Source organism: Cryptomeria japonica, chromosome 1, assembly GCF_030272615.1.
Source record: "Cryptomeria japonica chromosome 1, Sugi_1.0, whole genome shotgun sequence".
In the NCBI taxonomy this organism is placed as follows: domain Eukaryota; kingdom Viridiplantae; phylum Streptophyta; class Pinopsida; order Cupressales; family Cupressaceae; genus Cryptomeria; species Cryptomeria japonica.
This window is the reverse complement of record NC_081405.1, coordinates 642226880-642244518: the sequence shown is the minus strand read 5'-3', so window position 1 is coordinate 642244518 and position 17639 is coordinate 642226880. Positions and strand designations below refer to the sequence as shown.

The 17639-nt window shown below is 36.7% G+C and overlaps 1 protein-coding gene across 3 annotated transcripts in view; it reads right to left on the bottom strand.

Moving 5' to 3' along the window:
• LOC131042467 (uncharacterized) overlaps nt 1-17239 on the bottom strand; it is a 254284-nt gene extending 237045 nt beyond the window's left edge. For 2 of the 3 annotated variants that reach the window (XM_057975760.2, XM_059220584.1), the window contains exons 1-3: nt 16967-17239; nt 16763-16835; nt 3828-3909 (exon numbers count right to left, since the gene is read on the bottom strand). In XM_057975760.2, the coding sequence (XP_057831743.2) occupies nt 3828-3909; nt 16763-16777 (97 nt within the window). In that variant the 5' untranslated portion in view covers nt 16778-16835; nt 16967-17239. Of the gene's footprint in view, nt 1-3827; nt 3910-16762; nt 16939-16966 lie in introns of those variants that run through there. The other variant, XM_059220580.1, reaches the window with a different exon arrangement.
• Between the last annotated feature and the right edge of the window lie 400 nt (nt 17240-17639).

Genomic DNA, 17639 nt, shown 5'->3' with positions numbered 1-17639 from the left:
TTCTGCTCTTTATTGGCCATTTCTTGATTTCAAATCAAATGTCTATTACAGATCAGATTATTTATTTTCTGATCTCTTTCTTCTCATTCGATTGATCCATTCATGGATGCCTTCTCAATGAATAGGCCTGCCCTATTTATAAGTTCAAATGAGAAGGGGAACACACCTATTATTTTTCAAGAATTATACCCCTTCAACATTGCTGCCTTTCTAAAGAGTCGCAACTCTTCTTTTTTTAATCGCTGGCCTAAAATAACTTAATGCCAACAAACTCTTGATTAATCTCATTTGTTTGTTTTGGTAATTGTTGTTAATGTTATCCATTTAAACCTTGATCAATTCCCTTAATTGAGTTGCTACTATTTCATTAACTTAATAGCCTAAGTTTGACTGGAAAAAGGCTGCGATCTGATTCTTAAATAAGACTTCGATCTCCTACTTTGGTGGTGGCATGACAACAAAAACACTCTTGGAATACCAGTTTCAAACACAAAAACCCTAATAGCTAAATGTGGTGATTTCACCATGAGATCACATTGGTGGTGCAAGCTGAGTTCTCTTTGTATGTTTGGTAAAATAAAAGTATTTGAGGTTTTTTGAGGAAATTTGATTGTTAAATGTTACTGATGCAATATTGTTGAAGACTAGGAGGATGTATGAGTTTTTTGTGGCCTGTAGCTGGTCTACCAGCAGCATTAATCTCTATTTCAGACCTACAGCAGTATATTTGATCTACATTGGTTCTAAGGAGAAATAAGAATGTTGTCAGTAGAATTTCAGTTTTTTGTGTTGTTGTGCATCTGGGTAGTGGCTACAATTGTGTGGGTGGTGTTTCTAGTGTGATATCAGCAATGTATCAGTCTGATTTTTGTAACAACAATGTTTTGATCAGTATATATTCATATGTGTTTAGCACTACAGAGTTCCATTGATTATTGTGAACTTACATTCCTTTGTTATATAGTTTTATAAACTAAATAATTGTGTTGCAGCAGTGTTTATTTATGATCAGACCTGATTTTACAGTTATTTATTGCAATTTCTTATCATTTTCATATTGTAATGCATTTTCTAACTACTTTGTAAACTTTAAATGGTAATATCACTGAAGGTTTATCATTTTATGCATTTCATATTGTTGGATTGGTCTGTTTACCACCAATTCTTATAGCATTATCATACAACTTATTTTGGCACTGAACAAGCAGGAATTATCAACCATTTTTTATTGATTCAAGCTTAGACATTCTATCAATGGCTTGCATTGCATTCATGCAGTTCCTCAAAAAGGTGTTGATTAAGTCGGCTCAACCACCTGTGTATTCTGATCAGCATGCCATCATTCATCTTCTTGCATGCATCAAGCATAGTGTGTAATAAAGCATCGTATACACTCACCTTGCCCACTCCAAGATTTGGGTGATCAAAAAGTGTGGAGGCCTTGCAAAAAATAAAAAATAAAAGTAGGGTGTATGTTACAATGGCATCAGAGCTAGTGGTCCTACCAGCCCATTTTTCAAAGCTAAAACTTTGCTGCAGAGTCTACCACTTTCTTGGTCGTGATAAAACATTCAGAAAATTTTAGAGCATTGGTTTCTTTAAACTGTGAAATCATGGCATCAGTCAATTCTAAAATGAAACTTTATAGAGTAGAGAAGAAACTTGAGCTGCTGCCCCAATCAAAAGATTTTCTAGTCAATAGTTTAGAAGAAGTGGAAGTTTGTTTATCCATGGTAAAACAATCAAATGCTAAGATTTTGGAATAGGTGATAAATCCATCAGTGATTGCTTTGGTAAATCCAAAGCTTTTGTTTAACAGTATATTATATCTTATTGATTTGATCTACATTGATTCTGAGGAGAAATATAAATTTTCAATAGTACTTCAGTTTGCTTGCATTGCATCCAGGTAGTGGCTATAATTGTGTGGATGGTGTTTATAGTGTGTTATCATCATTGTATCAGTCTGATGTTTTTGACAGCAGTTTTTTAGAGTTCCATTGACCATTGTGAGCCTATATTCCTTTGTTATATGGTTTTATGAACTAGTTTATTGTGTTGTAACAATGTTTATTTATGATCAGACCTGATATAACAGTTGATTACAACAATTTCTTATCTTGTTCATATTGTAATGCATTTCTTAACTACTTTGTAAGCTTCAGATGGTAATACTACAGAAGAGTTATCATTTGCATTCATTGCATACACTAGGATTGGTCAATTTACTGCTAATTATTATAGCATTCTCAAACAACCCGTTTTGGCATCGAACAAGCTGGCATTATCAACCACTTTGGTCTGAGTCAATCTTAGGCATTATGTTAGTTGGATGCATTGCATTCACGTAGTCCGCTGAAGAGGTGTTGATTAGGCCGGCTCAACCGCTTGCATATTTTAGTTGGCTTGCTGCCATTCATCTTCTTGCATACATTGGACATAGTGCATGGTTGAAGCACTATATGCTCTCACCTTGTCCGCACGGGAATTCGAGTGATCAGAAAGTGTGGAGACATTGCTTATACATTTCTATATTGAAAAAAAAAAGTAGGGTGGAAAATTACAAAAGAAAGAATGATAGAAATTTTTGACTGAATAATTGGAAGACCACAACTTGAAATGGAATTGAAAAGAGGTAAAGGCAAAAGTCATCTAACAATAGGACATCTACTATCCTACAAAGAAAACCACAAAAAAAAAGGCAGGATTAAGCAGTGGCAAAAACATAACTCTAGTAGAAGGGAACAATAATAACACAGTCAAAGTACAATGCACTCCTGACCAATCAATTTGAAAGAGACTACAAGCAAAATACAATAACATCTCGATAATCACTTCTCTCTCTGTGGCTGAAATGTAACTTTTTTTCTGAGTTAATATAATGGTAGCTACCCCTGGGTAGCAATTTGCTTAAAAAAAAATCTCAATAATCACCTTTACTGACTTCTACCTGGTCTTGGTTTGATTTTATTATACTGACCTAACCTACCTTGCACTTCTACTCTGAACTCTGAACTCTCATCTTGAGGATGCAATAGAATATCAGATTGAAAGAGTTGGGTAAGCAGCTAACTCAAATCAGCAAGAGAAGGAGCAGCCTTCTAAAAGATGCCACCTATCCTACAAATATTTGAGCAGCTGAAGCAACCAGTGCAATCAGTGGTACCATAGACAATTGGGTTTTGTGAACATAATAAAACTCATTCACTTTAGTAATCTTTTTTTCTATATATATCTAGAAATTAAAAAACTTCAAAAAAATCAGAGATTGAACCAGAAGCCATGGGAGACAAAAAGATAAGATGCTGCAGTCAAAAAGATACACAGCAGGAAACAGATTACGACATATCAAATCTGTGGAGAAACTGGTCAAACCATTTTTTATAACAGAAAATGCAAAAGCAGTATGTACAAAAGTTTTTGTCATAAGTTATGACAGAACAAAGAGAAATACAAAAACGAGTCAAGCTATCCCTTCTCTTTAGCTTGACCAATGATTTAAAGTTTACTATTGGGCATAAATAATATATTTCATTACATTTTTTATAATCAGTCAGATCTTTATAAGAACATACCAATTTAAGCATATAAAATGACATCAGTTGAACAACTGTTCAGACGGAAGGATTCGTGTCAAGGGAAAATATGAACATAAAGTTAATAACCTTTGAATGATGGATATGTAAGACGGGACTGTGTTTCCATATATGACAAGTAAAAGATGTCTTATACCCAATTAAAACTCATTAAAAAAATGATAGAATCAATTCCCATTGATACAAAATTATCAATCAACAAATTCAAATATGAAGTATTCACAGCTGGACCTTTCCAAACGCTGATTTTAAGAGCTTCGTTTGAAAGACCGTGCACATATTCTCCCAGATATTTGCGAAGTAAATGCAAAACCTGCAATGACAGTGCTCATTAATTAGTCTGAGTATCAAATTATTCACAAACTGAGGTTTAAAAAACTTGATGACCATTAAAATTCAACAAACATATCAAAATTCATTCATAAGGCCAAACACAAAAATGGTTGCACAGTGAGACAGGAAAACTTGGAAAACATTTTCTCAAAAGCCTTATACTGTTTACATCATAAACAACCACCTCCTATAGAAAACCAAAAATAAACCTCTTTAGAATTCCAACAGTCAAAAACACATGGTAATCACAATTTACACACATTACTATAAATGCAAGAAAAACAACGAATGAAGCGTGCTTATTCTTAATATACTTAGTCTAAATAACTATTTTGCTCATTCTGAGATTTATTCTTTCTTTCTAAACCTCAGCTTAGAAAGTTGTGGTTACTCCTCCAAATTGACTGCTTTGTAAACTGGTTTCAGTTTCATTGATGATCAGAAGTTTGGTAATTAAAACTTGTCCAACTTTTCCACACCACCGTTACGATTTCTACTTCATTGATAAGACAAACAGTATTTAATTAAACTAGTTGCACTTTTAACACAATTTATTTTCACATTATCCATATACTGGGGCAAGTGATATAAAAGCACCAGTTCAAATGAGTTACTCTCTTATATGAGAGATCTGAAATCGAAATTTATAGTTTCCAGGTTTCTTTCTCAAGTATTCGCCCAAATAAATAATGCACTTCAAGGAGATTTTTCCATAACAGAAAATATGAAATGATCCCCAATGAGTAGCAAATGCCAATGTCATATGGAATTCAAAATCACTTAAAGTCTTCTCTTGAATATCTCATTATCAGTAGCTTGAAACTAACACCTTAAACAGTTGAGTGTGCTTAACAAGGGAAATGTCCTGTATGTCCTTTCATACAGAATGATAAGTACCATGACTGAAAACTGCATGTTAGGAAAGAGGTTTGTAGCACCTACCTTTCGAGGAGTGACATCCCAAGCACTTGATGATTCGTGAAACTAGCAATAGTGGCATTAAAGAATGGATGAAGAACAGTGCTTCAAACAGAGGCCATCTTGCTTATATAAAACACAAAGCATTATTATTCATGACTGTCAAAAATCTATTGCAACCCATGACTTTGTCTGTCCGATATGTTTAGGTAAGTGATATAAACCATGCCTGTTGATATTATATACTTGTTAATCAGAATTTACAAAGCTCAATGGTTTACAAATTTATATTTTAAATGTTTATTTCAGTGTTTCTCTGAGTTTCCATGATCGTGGAACACAGAGACATGGTTTCAGGAAGAGCAAAGCTTTCCTGGATTTTGGCTACCACAGAGGGATGGCAATAAAAAAATATATTGATTTTTAAAATACAAAAAAAAAAAGTACAATAAAATTGCTTTAACAACCTAAACTAGAATTTTAGGGTTTTTTACCAAAGAAACAAATGTAAATTAGTTTTTTTATTTTTATGTTTTTTTAGGATGTCCGGGGACGGTGAAAATTTGCTGGAAATTGGGGACAGAGAAGGATGGCTGTTAAATTGATATTTTTTTTGTAAAACACAAAAGAGTTAAATAAGTAAAGAATATATAACTTAAACAAGCTCAATAGAATTATACCGGAGCTCAGCAAATAAAAATAAATAGACTACTACTTATTATTTTTAAGCTTTTTAGGAGATTCAGACAAGCAAAGGTATCCCCAGACATCCTAAAGAACAGGCGACAATCCCATTTCTCCGAGGATGTTCCAAAGGCACCCTAAAATTTCTTAATAAAAGGGGACCTGAGAGGAACATCTTGCCCACATCTCCAGGACATCACTCAAACCCCTAGGAAAGCATCACTGTGAAACACTATTTTATTTTGAGTTATGCATGGAATAAAGTGCAATAAAGTTGATTTAACGTCACAGAGCTTTTGAGATGGTCAACACTAAGAAAAATTAAAATGTACCACCCTGCTCAAAATAGTTACAATTTATCAAGTTGCTTACCAACTCAACTATTTGCAATTCTGCATAATAGACTCTAAAGAGGTATTAGTTTCAGAAGTCCAAGCCAAATGGTCGGGCCTTTCATTTTTAAACATCTTATACTTAGCAAAAGATAATCAAAAGAAAGATTTCACAGTCCAGTATCTTCAAAAATTTATATTTAATTATATTTTCAATAGGTCAATTTATCTGTAATTAATTTCTTAAAGCCTTAAAGTGATCGATATGGTAATTCAAAAAAGGTTTGGAAAGCAATACTACAAGCCATTCCATGTGTTATAACCTAAATTTTCTCCAGCTTCTAATTAAATATATAACCAATTAAAAATTATAAATAAAAGATAATAATAAAGTCGTCTCTATAGGCCAACTTGTGTTTTTTTAATTTAAGTTCTATTATTTGTTTTGTGAGGCCTACCTGATGTTTTTGTGGCGGTTTCCATTTTGGTTGGTTTTCCCTGTGGTGGCCTACTTATTGTAGTGGTGGCTATGTATAGGTGTGATCATATTATTCCAGGTATCAAAAGTCTTTTGTATGCCTGCATTACACAAATGCATAGGGAGAGCCTGGACGCCAACCCAAGCCTCTTATAGCTAGTAAGACACAAACATTATCAAGCTACTAACAGATTTATATTCGCCTTGCTCAATCTTTGAACACTGATATTTCCACCTTCAGCCATCTGTGTAGGTGCAATTTGGCGGAGGAACCCTACAGCCATTTGAGGAGGTCAATAGGTCATTTCCAGATTCATGGAGGACAAGAGTAATAAGTTGAAGGTAGTCTATATGCTGGAATCAATTTTCTGCTGCTTGCGCCTTCAAAATGCAAGCACCTAGACAATCTTATATCGCATCTAACAAATCATGGATCAAGAAGTGTGGAGTGGACATCCATGCATCCAACTAGCAATTCTATGCCACATCAGAAAATCCACTGTGCTCAGGCAATTAAGTATTTATAAACTCGGGTTTTGTTCTATATGTCTGCAGACCTGACTCTGCTTGCTAGTGCTCTAAATATAATAATGTAATCTGGAAATTCTTAGGGTTTAGTCCTATTTGAGGAAACTTTCTGTATTGTTAAATGTCATAGTGTAAATGCATTGATACTCTGAGAAAGTTATTTCTGAGTAGCATGTTTTCAATTCCAATTTGGCAAAAACTAGTGTGAACCCTTTTACTATTAAGTATTGCAAGTTGTTTTTAAGCTGGTATATCTCAGTGGTATCAAAGCACTCCAACCTGCTAGCCTGTGAGTGCTTATAAGTCACCATGGGGGATGGAGGAGAAGAAAACTCTCATGAGTTCATCAAGGAGAATAAAGAGTTGGTGAACAGCATAAGAGATGCAATGGAAGAGATGGTCCAACTATTAATGGAAGACAAGGCCCCAAGTCCAGATGGATTCACGGCATTGGTCTTCCAAAAATGCTGCCAAAGAATGGGTAGGAACATACTAGCAATGGTTGAGGAGTCCAGAAAACGAAGCTTAATGTTAAAGGAAATGAATAACACCAACATAGCATTGATCCCCAAGAAACAAGAGGCACATAATTTCTCTGACTTTCAACCTATTTCTTTATGCAACACCAATTACAAGATAGTGTCAAAAGTAATGGCCAATAGATTAAAGAGGATCCTCCCAAAGATTATTTCGTCAGAACAGAGTGGGTTTGTCCCAAATAGAAATATTGCAGATGGAATTATCTTTGCTCACGAGGTTCCCCATTCCATCAATAAGAACATGAGGAGTATGATTCTAAAATTGGATGTTAAAAAGGCTTACAACCATGAACAATGGAGATTTCTAATGCTGATACTAAAGAAATTTGGTTTTTGTAATCAATGGGTGGAATGGGTGTAAGGATGCATCTCAACCCAACATACTCGGTTCTCATTAATAGCCTTCCATGTGGATTCTTCCAAGGGGGCCAAGGGTTACGACAAGGTGATACTTTGTCGCCACTCCTATTTGTAATAATGGCTGACGCAGTAAGCAGGAAGATAAGGGCCTTGTCACAGATGGGTTTGGTCAGGAGTTAAAACGGTGCAAGCTCTACCTTCATTTTCTCACCAGTTATTTGCTGACAACACCATTTTATATGGGAAAGCTTCCCTTGTCGAAGCTACAGTTGTCAAACAAGTGTTGGATAACTACTGTATGGTCTCACGGCAGCAAATAAACAAAGACAAATCAAGAATTTACTTTTTTAACACAGGCCAAATGGCTCAGAGAAGGAGAGCCTTTATTCTTGGCTTTGAAGTGGACAAACTCCCAACAACATATTTAGAAGTATCACTGTTCAGTGGCACTGTTAAGAACAAACTATGGAAGGATGTGGTGGAGAAATGTCGAAAGTAGACGAAATGTTGGAAGGGCAGATGGCTAACGATGGCGGGACGATTAACAATGATCAAATCAGTTCTAGCAGTGGTCCCAATTTACATGCTCTCCACAATGGAAGTCAAAAGCAAATCAATGCAGGACATAACCAAAAAGTTCAAAAATTTATTGTGGGATAGAGCAAACGACAACCACAGAATACTGCTTTTAGCATGGGATAGTGTCAAAAAGCCAAAGCATGCAGGTGGTGTCAGTATAAGGGATCTCACGACCCAAAACAAAGCTCTGGTGGCGAAACTAGTATGGTGAATGTACAAGGAGCCAGAAGCCTTATGGTGCCAGGTGCTACAGAAGAAATATCTTGATGAGGATAATACCAAAACAAGTATTGACAATAGCTAATCCTCCACATGGCTCAATAATTTGGAATTAAATGAACAAGTGCAGGAATGTCATAACAGATCATCTATCCTGAAGAACTGGAGATCGAGGAAGGGCAGACTTCTGTCTAGACTCATGGAACGGTTACAAACCATTGGTGGACATCCTAGGGATGGAAAGAGCAAGAGAAATTTTATTGCCAGTATGGGGCAACAAATTCAAGGATTACATGGAGATAACAGTAGTGAGCAAAGGCATAAAAGCATTCAAATGGAGAACCATGAATAATCTAGATGAAGTAGGTAGGAAGGTTTTGAATGAGGAATTAGTGCACAGACATGTTGTATTAGTGGAAGGGGCAGACGAAATATTTTGGTGTGCAGCAAAATCTAGAAACTATTCCCCAAAGTTGGGGTATGAAATTATGTGGGGAGATTAGGAACAGTGTGAGTGGAAAACAAAACTATGCTAGAGCCCGTGTATACTCCCCAAGGCTGAGGCCTTTAAGTGGTTGGCAGTGCAGAAATGGATTCTAACAGGAGACAGATTGATGAGATTGGGATTTGCTGGCCTGTTCAAATGTCCGATGTATAACAGGCACGAGGAGGCAATTAATCATTTATTTGTGCAGTGTGAAGTAGCCCAAAAATGTTGGCAGTTATTTCTAGAGAAAATGAACTATTGGCTGGCCAGTTCTAAATAAGGTCGCGGTATGGGGGGGTTATGGCATGCCATCCCGACAACACTAATAAGGACTTTATGGAAGGAGAAAAACGGTCGGAATTTTAATAATAAGCCAGCCAGCCTAAGGGCAATATTGAGTAAAATGGAGATAGCAGTTTGTGAACATTTTGTAGCATCCAAATCACACAACGCCTTTACATTTTGGGATGACAGATGTCAAGTGTGTAGCCGCACCTGATCCCACAAAAGGCAGACACAATTACCAATAAGGAGGAACGAGAAGGGGTTTGTTGGAGTCTACCGCCAAGAGGACGCCTCAAATTAAACTTTGACAGTGCTTCACAGGGGAACCCAAGCCCCTCTGGTGCTAGGTACTTAATCAAGGATGACAAAGGAAAATTGATTTGGGGCGGATCTATCAAACTACCAGAGGGCACGAACAATGATACAGAATTTGTCGCTTTATTGGCAGGACTGACACTACGCAAAGAGAAAGGATTCTTGAAGTTGGACATTGAGGGAGACTCAATGAATGTCGTTCATGTGATTGCTTCTGGAACAGCACCAAGTTGGAAGTCCAAAATGTGGACTGACGAAATCCGTGAGATCCTCAAGGATTTTGAGGAGTACACTATTAGACACATATTTAGAGAAGCAAACACGGAAGTCGATTTTCTGTCAAACCATGCAATAGACTAGACTGAAAGTCCATTATAGCCAGCAATCCCAGGACTTGGAATGGATTTAACTGGAAAAATGATATGAAACGATAAGCGAGGACAACTTCTACGGTCTTTTAGACTCATGAGTCGGGGACAAAAGATTATGTATATCCTCTTTGGCAACTGAGGAAAAGATGGACAAATAGGAAGGCGATCAGATTGCCTATAAAGCAAGCCCAAAACATGGATGAGTGATGCTGGACTTGGGCGGAAAGCATATCAGGTTCTTCTAAGTTTATCTCTATCCAACTTGCGAGTGCAGTTGCCAGCAAGGCTCGGTGGAAGAACCATTAAAAGAGCTTTTGGTGATGGAGGGAGATGTGGAGGAAGAAGTCATCGGGAAGATCATTGGAGAAAAGACCTTGCAAGGTTCCCACTCCCACAACACGGCCCTGCTTGAACACTTCGTTTATAATGTAGCGAGAACAACGAGGGATCATGAGGCCACTGAGTGTGCTATCAGGCATATGGTTGTCGCTTACTTGAACGAATTGATGTGGCAGCTCTCAAGGAACTGAATACCAAAGCCTTTACAGGTCTGGTAGCAGATGAGTTTAGTGTTGAGGAGCTACTCGAAAACCACCACAAAATTGACACTGTAATGGTCCTCAGGGAAAGCATAAGTAGGAACAATTTAGAAACTTACGAACACATGAGGTCTGTAAATGGGAGCATGTTCCCTCCTGAGCAAATTGAGAGGTCACAGAAGGTCATAGAGGCCATAAGGACCTTGTTGTTCTCTCTCTGCAACTAATGTAAACTTTTTCTCTGATGAATAGAATGGTGGCTACCCCTAGGTAGCAATTTGCTTTAAAAAAAAAAGTGGAGGTTGTGGGAGTGAGTACCATAAAGCCGAATGGTACTCATTTTGGTTGTGGGAGCAAAAGTCTCGTCATAGTCAATGCCCTCTTTCTATGAGAACCCTCTAACAACTAGCCGAGCCTTGTATTTATCAAGAGTTCCATAAGCCTTATACTTAACTTTATACACCCATTTGCAGCCAATGGGCTTCTTCCCACGTGGAAGATCAAACAAGACCCGATTGTTGTTCTTCAAAGGACTATGTAGCCTCTGAATATATATGAGGCTCATACACACAGTGAATGTTGGCCATCATTCACGCTTTCCAAGGCACAAAAAACAAGGTAAACTGAAGATAATGATGGTCTAGTCAAAAGATTACAGGTTAACGGCACCAAACCCTGAGGCACTAAAACAAAAAACTCTGACACAAATTTCGAGGCAAAAAAGAAACACCAAAACCAGTCATGCGAACATGCGCAAACAAAGGTTGCGAAGTATAAGCCAAATCGCATGCTTGCAAAAGGTCGCTACTCAAAACGCGTCCTATGAGAATGCGATAGAGTCATGCGGGAGATTACTGAGACTGGAAACCACAGGCTTGGTCATCACGAATGTAGCGTGAAGATACCCTTTTGTGAGACCACAAAAACAGGGGCACTTACAAATGTCGTCGCATAGAAGCAAGTCACGACATTGCAAGCAAAAGAACACACAACCTACGAACACGAACACATGAACCACGAACTTGCATGCCTAGATATGGAGGTCACACAGAAGAAACTAACCTTCACAGGCCACAAACAAACCCTCAACCAGAAAAATTGACTTTAAAAAAAAACTTTTCATCAATCAAAAAAAAAATCTTTCAAAATTTTTAAAAAGTATTTTAACAAATTTTGTTTTCCCACTCTGATACCATGTTACAATGATAATTGCATTAATTTATTGAAAGAATGAAGATGTACATATAGCAATTACATTGACAATGTTTCTGTTAGAAACAATCATAGACAGAATACGAAAGTAGAAAGAATCTAGTCCAACTAAGATTACACTAAAAATACAATATTGACCATTAATAATAAAATATGGGAATATTATTCTAATATGCTTGAGGACAACCAATTAGGTATGGGAGGACTGTGATGAGCCTAAATTTTCACCAGCTTCTAATTAAATAAATAAGCAATTATAAATTATAAATAACTGATAAATATTATTAATTTTAATAAAAGTCACCTCTATAGGCTGACTTGTATTTTTTTTTAATTAATTTTTATTATTTGTTTTGTGAGGCCAACCTGATGTTTTTCTAGTGGTTTCCATTTTAGTCGGTTTTTCTTGTGGTGGCTGACTTATTGTAGTGGTGGCTATATAGAGGTGTGATCATATTATGCCAGGCATCAAAAGTCTTTTGCATGCCTGCATTACGCGACTGCATAGGGAGAGCCCGGACACCAACCCAAGCCTCTCATAGCTGGTAAGACAAACTTTACCGGGCCTGCTAACAGATTTACATTAACCTTGCTCAATCTTTAAACTCTGATATTTCTGTGATTCCTGGTCAGCCATCTGTGCAGGTGCAATTTGGCAAGGAGGAAACCTTATGGCCATTTGAGGAGATCAACAGGTCATTTCCAAATACGTGGAGGACAAGAGTAATAAGCTGAAGGTAGCCTATACGCTGGAGTCCATTTTATGTTGCTTGTGCCTTTAAAACACAAGCACCCAGACAATCTTATGAGCATCTAACAGACCAAGGATCTGGAAGTGTGGAATGGACATCCCTGCATCCAACTCACCTACAAGAGTCGATTTTATTGCCACGTCAGACAATCCACTGTACTCAGGCAATTAAGTATTTATTAATTCAGATTTTGTTCTGTAAGTCTGCAGACCTGACTGTGCTTGCTAGTGCTCTGAGTATAATAATGTAATCTAGAAATTCTGAGGAGTTAGTCCTATTTGAGGAAACTTTTCTGTACTGTTAAATTTCACTGTGTAAATGCATTGATACTCTGAGAAATTTATTTCTGAGTAGCATGTTTTCAATTCCAATTTGGCAAAAACAGGTAAATCTTTTTCCTGTTAAGTATTGCAAGTTGTCTTTAAGCTGGTATATCTCACCATGAGCACAAACTAAATAGTCATTTGATCAGCCCCACGGGTTAGAGTAGTTGGTCCTAAGTCTCGGGTTTGCTCCCTGGGGTCTTGGGTTTGACTCTCTCTCCCAGAATTATTCTGCCACGGACACCGGGAGGCGGTGCTGATTGCACCGTGGCCGCAGGGATTAGTCTCGCCCCTTGCCTGAACCAGGGTAAGGTCGGGGCGCTGGACTGGGGCCACGGCGATACCCTGACGATAACCAAAAAAAAATAGTCTTTTGATCTACTGCAGAACTTCGTATAGGTTTTCTTAAATTTACTCCTTAACCTCAGCATGGTTAAGCAGAATGCATATAAAGATGCAAACAAAAAAGATTAAGTTTAATGAGCTCACTTTGATTCAAGAACTGAAGATTAACACTAACAAAGACAATTTTGATCATTTCGAGAGCTAGAAATATCCTTTACTATGCAAGTTTTTATCCTGCAAAAACACATAAAATGAGAAAATGAAAAATATAAAGGTTTTGTGTGTTTTCTATCTGTTGCCTATTTTCTTCTGCCAGCAGGCACGTTTTCTGCATAAACCCACTGAACTCACGAGTTTCACAGTGAGTTATTTTCAGAGAACTCAACTGTGGGTTTCTCAGCAGGTCACTCGCCAACCCGTTTTGCATCATGAATTCCTGTGAGTTGGTGAGTAACTCGCTGACTTTTTTAACTGTGGTTACATGCACCTCAATCTAAATTTTTCAAATTATTCAGTAACCAGATTCGGATTTTGCATTTTCTTAAATTATTTGAGGCTATGAAATTTAATTCCAACAAGGCTGTGGTCAAAGATGAATCTCTTATTATGGTCATATATAGTTGTCAGATAAGTTTCCAAAGCCCATTATGATAACGGAAGAGAAAACCTAATAAAGAGATGTTTTTTATGTACTGCATAACTACATATAGCTTTATTCAAATTTACTCCTAATTTTAAAACAGGTATGATCCATACTAATTTTAAAACAGGTATGATCCATACAAATATGCCAATAGTTATGATCAACTTTGTTGAGCTAATTTTCAGAACTTTAGACTATCTGCAGCAAAAGGTTTTTTGAACAACTGAATAGTGTTTCATTTAGCTTTAGGTAAATTTATGTGCGTCTCTGCAGATGAGAAACATGGTTCAGGCTAGTTCCATCAGATACAACTATATAAAATCTCAATTGTTCAAATCCGTCAAATATTAAACTTTATTTCCAAAGTATCTCAGGATGATTAAGACTTTGAAATTTAGTTCCAACAAGGCTGTGGTATAAACTTCTGAAATTTTTCCATTATTGAACTTCATTTTCACAAATTATTAAGTAGCATAAATTCTACCATTAATTTCAGAAGTTTATACTCACCTTAACTCATAGTTGGACTACTCGCCAATTTTTCGGCGAGTTCTAAAAAACTCACGACTAATTTTCCCTAGAGAGTTTTTATGACTTTAACTCGCCGAGTTTTTGTCAAAATCTCGGCGAGTCAATGAAAAAAACTCGCCTGCCAGTGAATAAAGGCAAAAAACGGCAAAAATGAGTTTCATTTCATCATTTTCTGTCTTGTATTTTGCTGAGAAGGGGAAAAACACACTTCCAAACACTTGCAAACTGATTTCCATCGGTTTTTTTTCAAGTCAGTCTCATTCTCTTCATCAAAATATATACATGAAATATAACTTATACTTTAAGTTACATTCCATGTATATATTGGCAGGATGTTTGATAGTGGTTTCAGATCTCTAGGAGTTATAATGCAAATTCTAGATTTTAGAAGATCTTTAAATTTTCAGACAGTCAAATTTCAATAATCAATATGCTCCTATTAGCATTCTCTCGCTCTCTCTATCTCACTCACATTATCTACCCCGAATTTTAGACCTATCTATCTCCCTATCACTCTTCCTCTATCCCCCTCTCTACCACTCTCCATCTCACTCTCTCCTCTCTCCCCCGAGATCTAGACCTATCTCTCTACCCCTCTCTTTCTCATCCTCAAACCCCTATGAGGGATGCTACCCTCGACCTAATTTTATTTTGTAGATGCTTGGTGGCAAAGTTGGAGTGGAAATACCCAAAATCTCAAAATTTGCCCTCAAAATCTTATGTCAGCCTTGTAGTTCATCCAATTGTGAGCGCAATTGGAGCTTGTTTGAGGCCATCCACACAAAGAAGAGGAGCAAGTTAGCTCAAAAACGCCTCAATGACCTTGTCTTTGTGCAATATAATCTTCGATTGCGCATGAGGAAGGTAGAGGAAGCACCAGCTAGTCCAATTGATTTGGATGATATAGATACTTACAGTGATTGGACATCACAAGAGCAGCCTCCATTGTTTACAAAGGATGACATCAAGGATTTGGAGAGGCAGGCTACGGAGGAGGAGGGGGGTGGATTTGGTTTCACACTGGATGACATTGAAGAGGATGAGGAGTCATTGCCTGTGCCAGGTGCAGCTAGAGGCAAAGCTACATCCAAGATGGAGGACGAGCCACAGAGTGAGCTAGTCATACCGAGTGAGGAGGCACAATCACGCCCAAAGTAGACTTCGAGGACTAGACCCTCTAGTTCTACCTCTCCCCTAGTTTTTACTAGATTTGGGAAGAGGAAAATGTAATTGTATATATTTATTTACTTTTAGTTCTACAAAAACTATTTACTATTTTGCTTCCAGCCATCAGCATTCCTCATGAGGATGCGATTTTGCACCCACTTTGCATTTAAATATATCTAGACTCAGCTTGTTTCTTTTGTGTTCTCATTTATTGACTTCATGGAATGCATCTTCTCATTGAATTTTGCAAAAAAATGCATTTCTAATTAAATTTAATTAATTTTTTAAGTTCCCAAGTTTTTTGCCAAGTATTGGCGGAGATTTTCCCGAGCTTTTTTCCCGGGCCTTGACGAGTTTTTGGTTTTAGCAAGTAGTTCAACTATGAATAAACCAATATAAATCACAGTTGATAATGTTAATTATTTGTCTAACTTATTGAAAAAGAAACTATTGCAGAAGATAAATCACTTTTAAAGACTCAAACATTTGAACTTATGCGAGGCTCCATTAATGTAGTAGTGTTATCTGTTACTCGAACATAACCTATAGCTGTTCCAGAAGAAGAAACACTAGTATGTAAATAAATATGATCATGTTTTGTCAGCACCTTTTGAAAACCCAATATTGATCCTCAAAAAGTGAGTTTTTGTTATCTAACGGATACTGCGGCGATATCATACCTAAAGAATTGAATTATAGCGTCTACAAATTGGCCATGTTAAGCTAAAAACAATAAAAATACAAACACATCATATCTAAGATGTGAAATCCTCTAGTTATTTAATTTTAATTTTTCAAATATCCCATCCAGATCGATCTTTTCAGTGCTGAATAGTTTTCCATTCGTACTTCGAACATATTTATATCAAACTCCTTACAAATTGCATAATGTTAAAACAAATCACTTGCTTTGATCCTTTCCCTGTTGATGAGTCCAATAGAAAGACGAGACACGTTGAAACCTAATCAAACTATCTAGTTGATCCTAGAAAAATGCTGCAATTTAAGAAGCAAAACACTCTTTATATAATATTATAGTTCAAACATACCAATTCTCAAGTAATTTGAATTCGGTTTCGAAACGACCCCGCTAATTACGATAATTACTCGTTTAAATTTGAAAACAATATCTGAAATATGATAATGAACACACAATTTGAAAACAATATCTGAAATATGATAATGAACACACATCACTTTACAGAAAAAACATTATTTAAACTTACGTGAGCTTCGAACATTGTGACAATGTCGCCTGCTATTGCAAGGGCTCCGAATCACCTTGTCATCTTCCAATATCTGGTATCGTACAAAATCATTCACAAATCAAACTGAAAAAACACCACTCCGAGTGAAAACCAAAAACTGATCTAAAACAGCTCAAGTCGGCAAACAAAAAAGCATCCGAAATAACGGCTGGTCTAATTTACCCTCAGAAGTCCGCAAAAAACCCCGAAAACAGTTTTTGCAATGGCGAACGGAAATAGTTTGATTAAAATAAATAAATTCTGAGGGATATTTTGGCAAAAGCGGTGCCGGCGAAAGAGTACGGGTGAAAAATCTTCCCTCCTAAATGTTGAGCAAAGCGATTTGTTTCTTGTTTTGTCGCGGTTTTATGACCGCCAAGGGACAAATGCGTGGCATTGACGTCGCCTTTAAAATCGACGGAATTTAGCAGAGGCCTTTCCACGCTGTGGGGAACAACTCTTGATTTTTGTTTGAACTAGCATTCTATGCGCCTTTCTAGCGAAGAGGTCGTGGGTTCCAGCCGCGTGGAGCAAGAAATAAAAAATTGGGATGCAATTATGACACATGGAAAAAGAGCAACAATTTACCTTCTGATTGGTTAGGATTGTTTGGTACCAATTAGGTGATTTGATTCTTATACATGTTGTTTAGATTCTTATACTTCTACATGTTATTTAGATTAATTAATTACTAGAATTTGCAGTCTTGGGGGTGCAATGGGGGTGCAAGGTAGAGACATTAATAAAATTTAACATTTAAAAATAAAATATATTTTGTAATATATTCTACATTATGGATTTTATAATTATTTAAGTTCAAAATATTAGTACATATATTAAATGCAGTAAAAAGTTT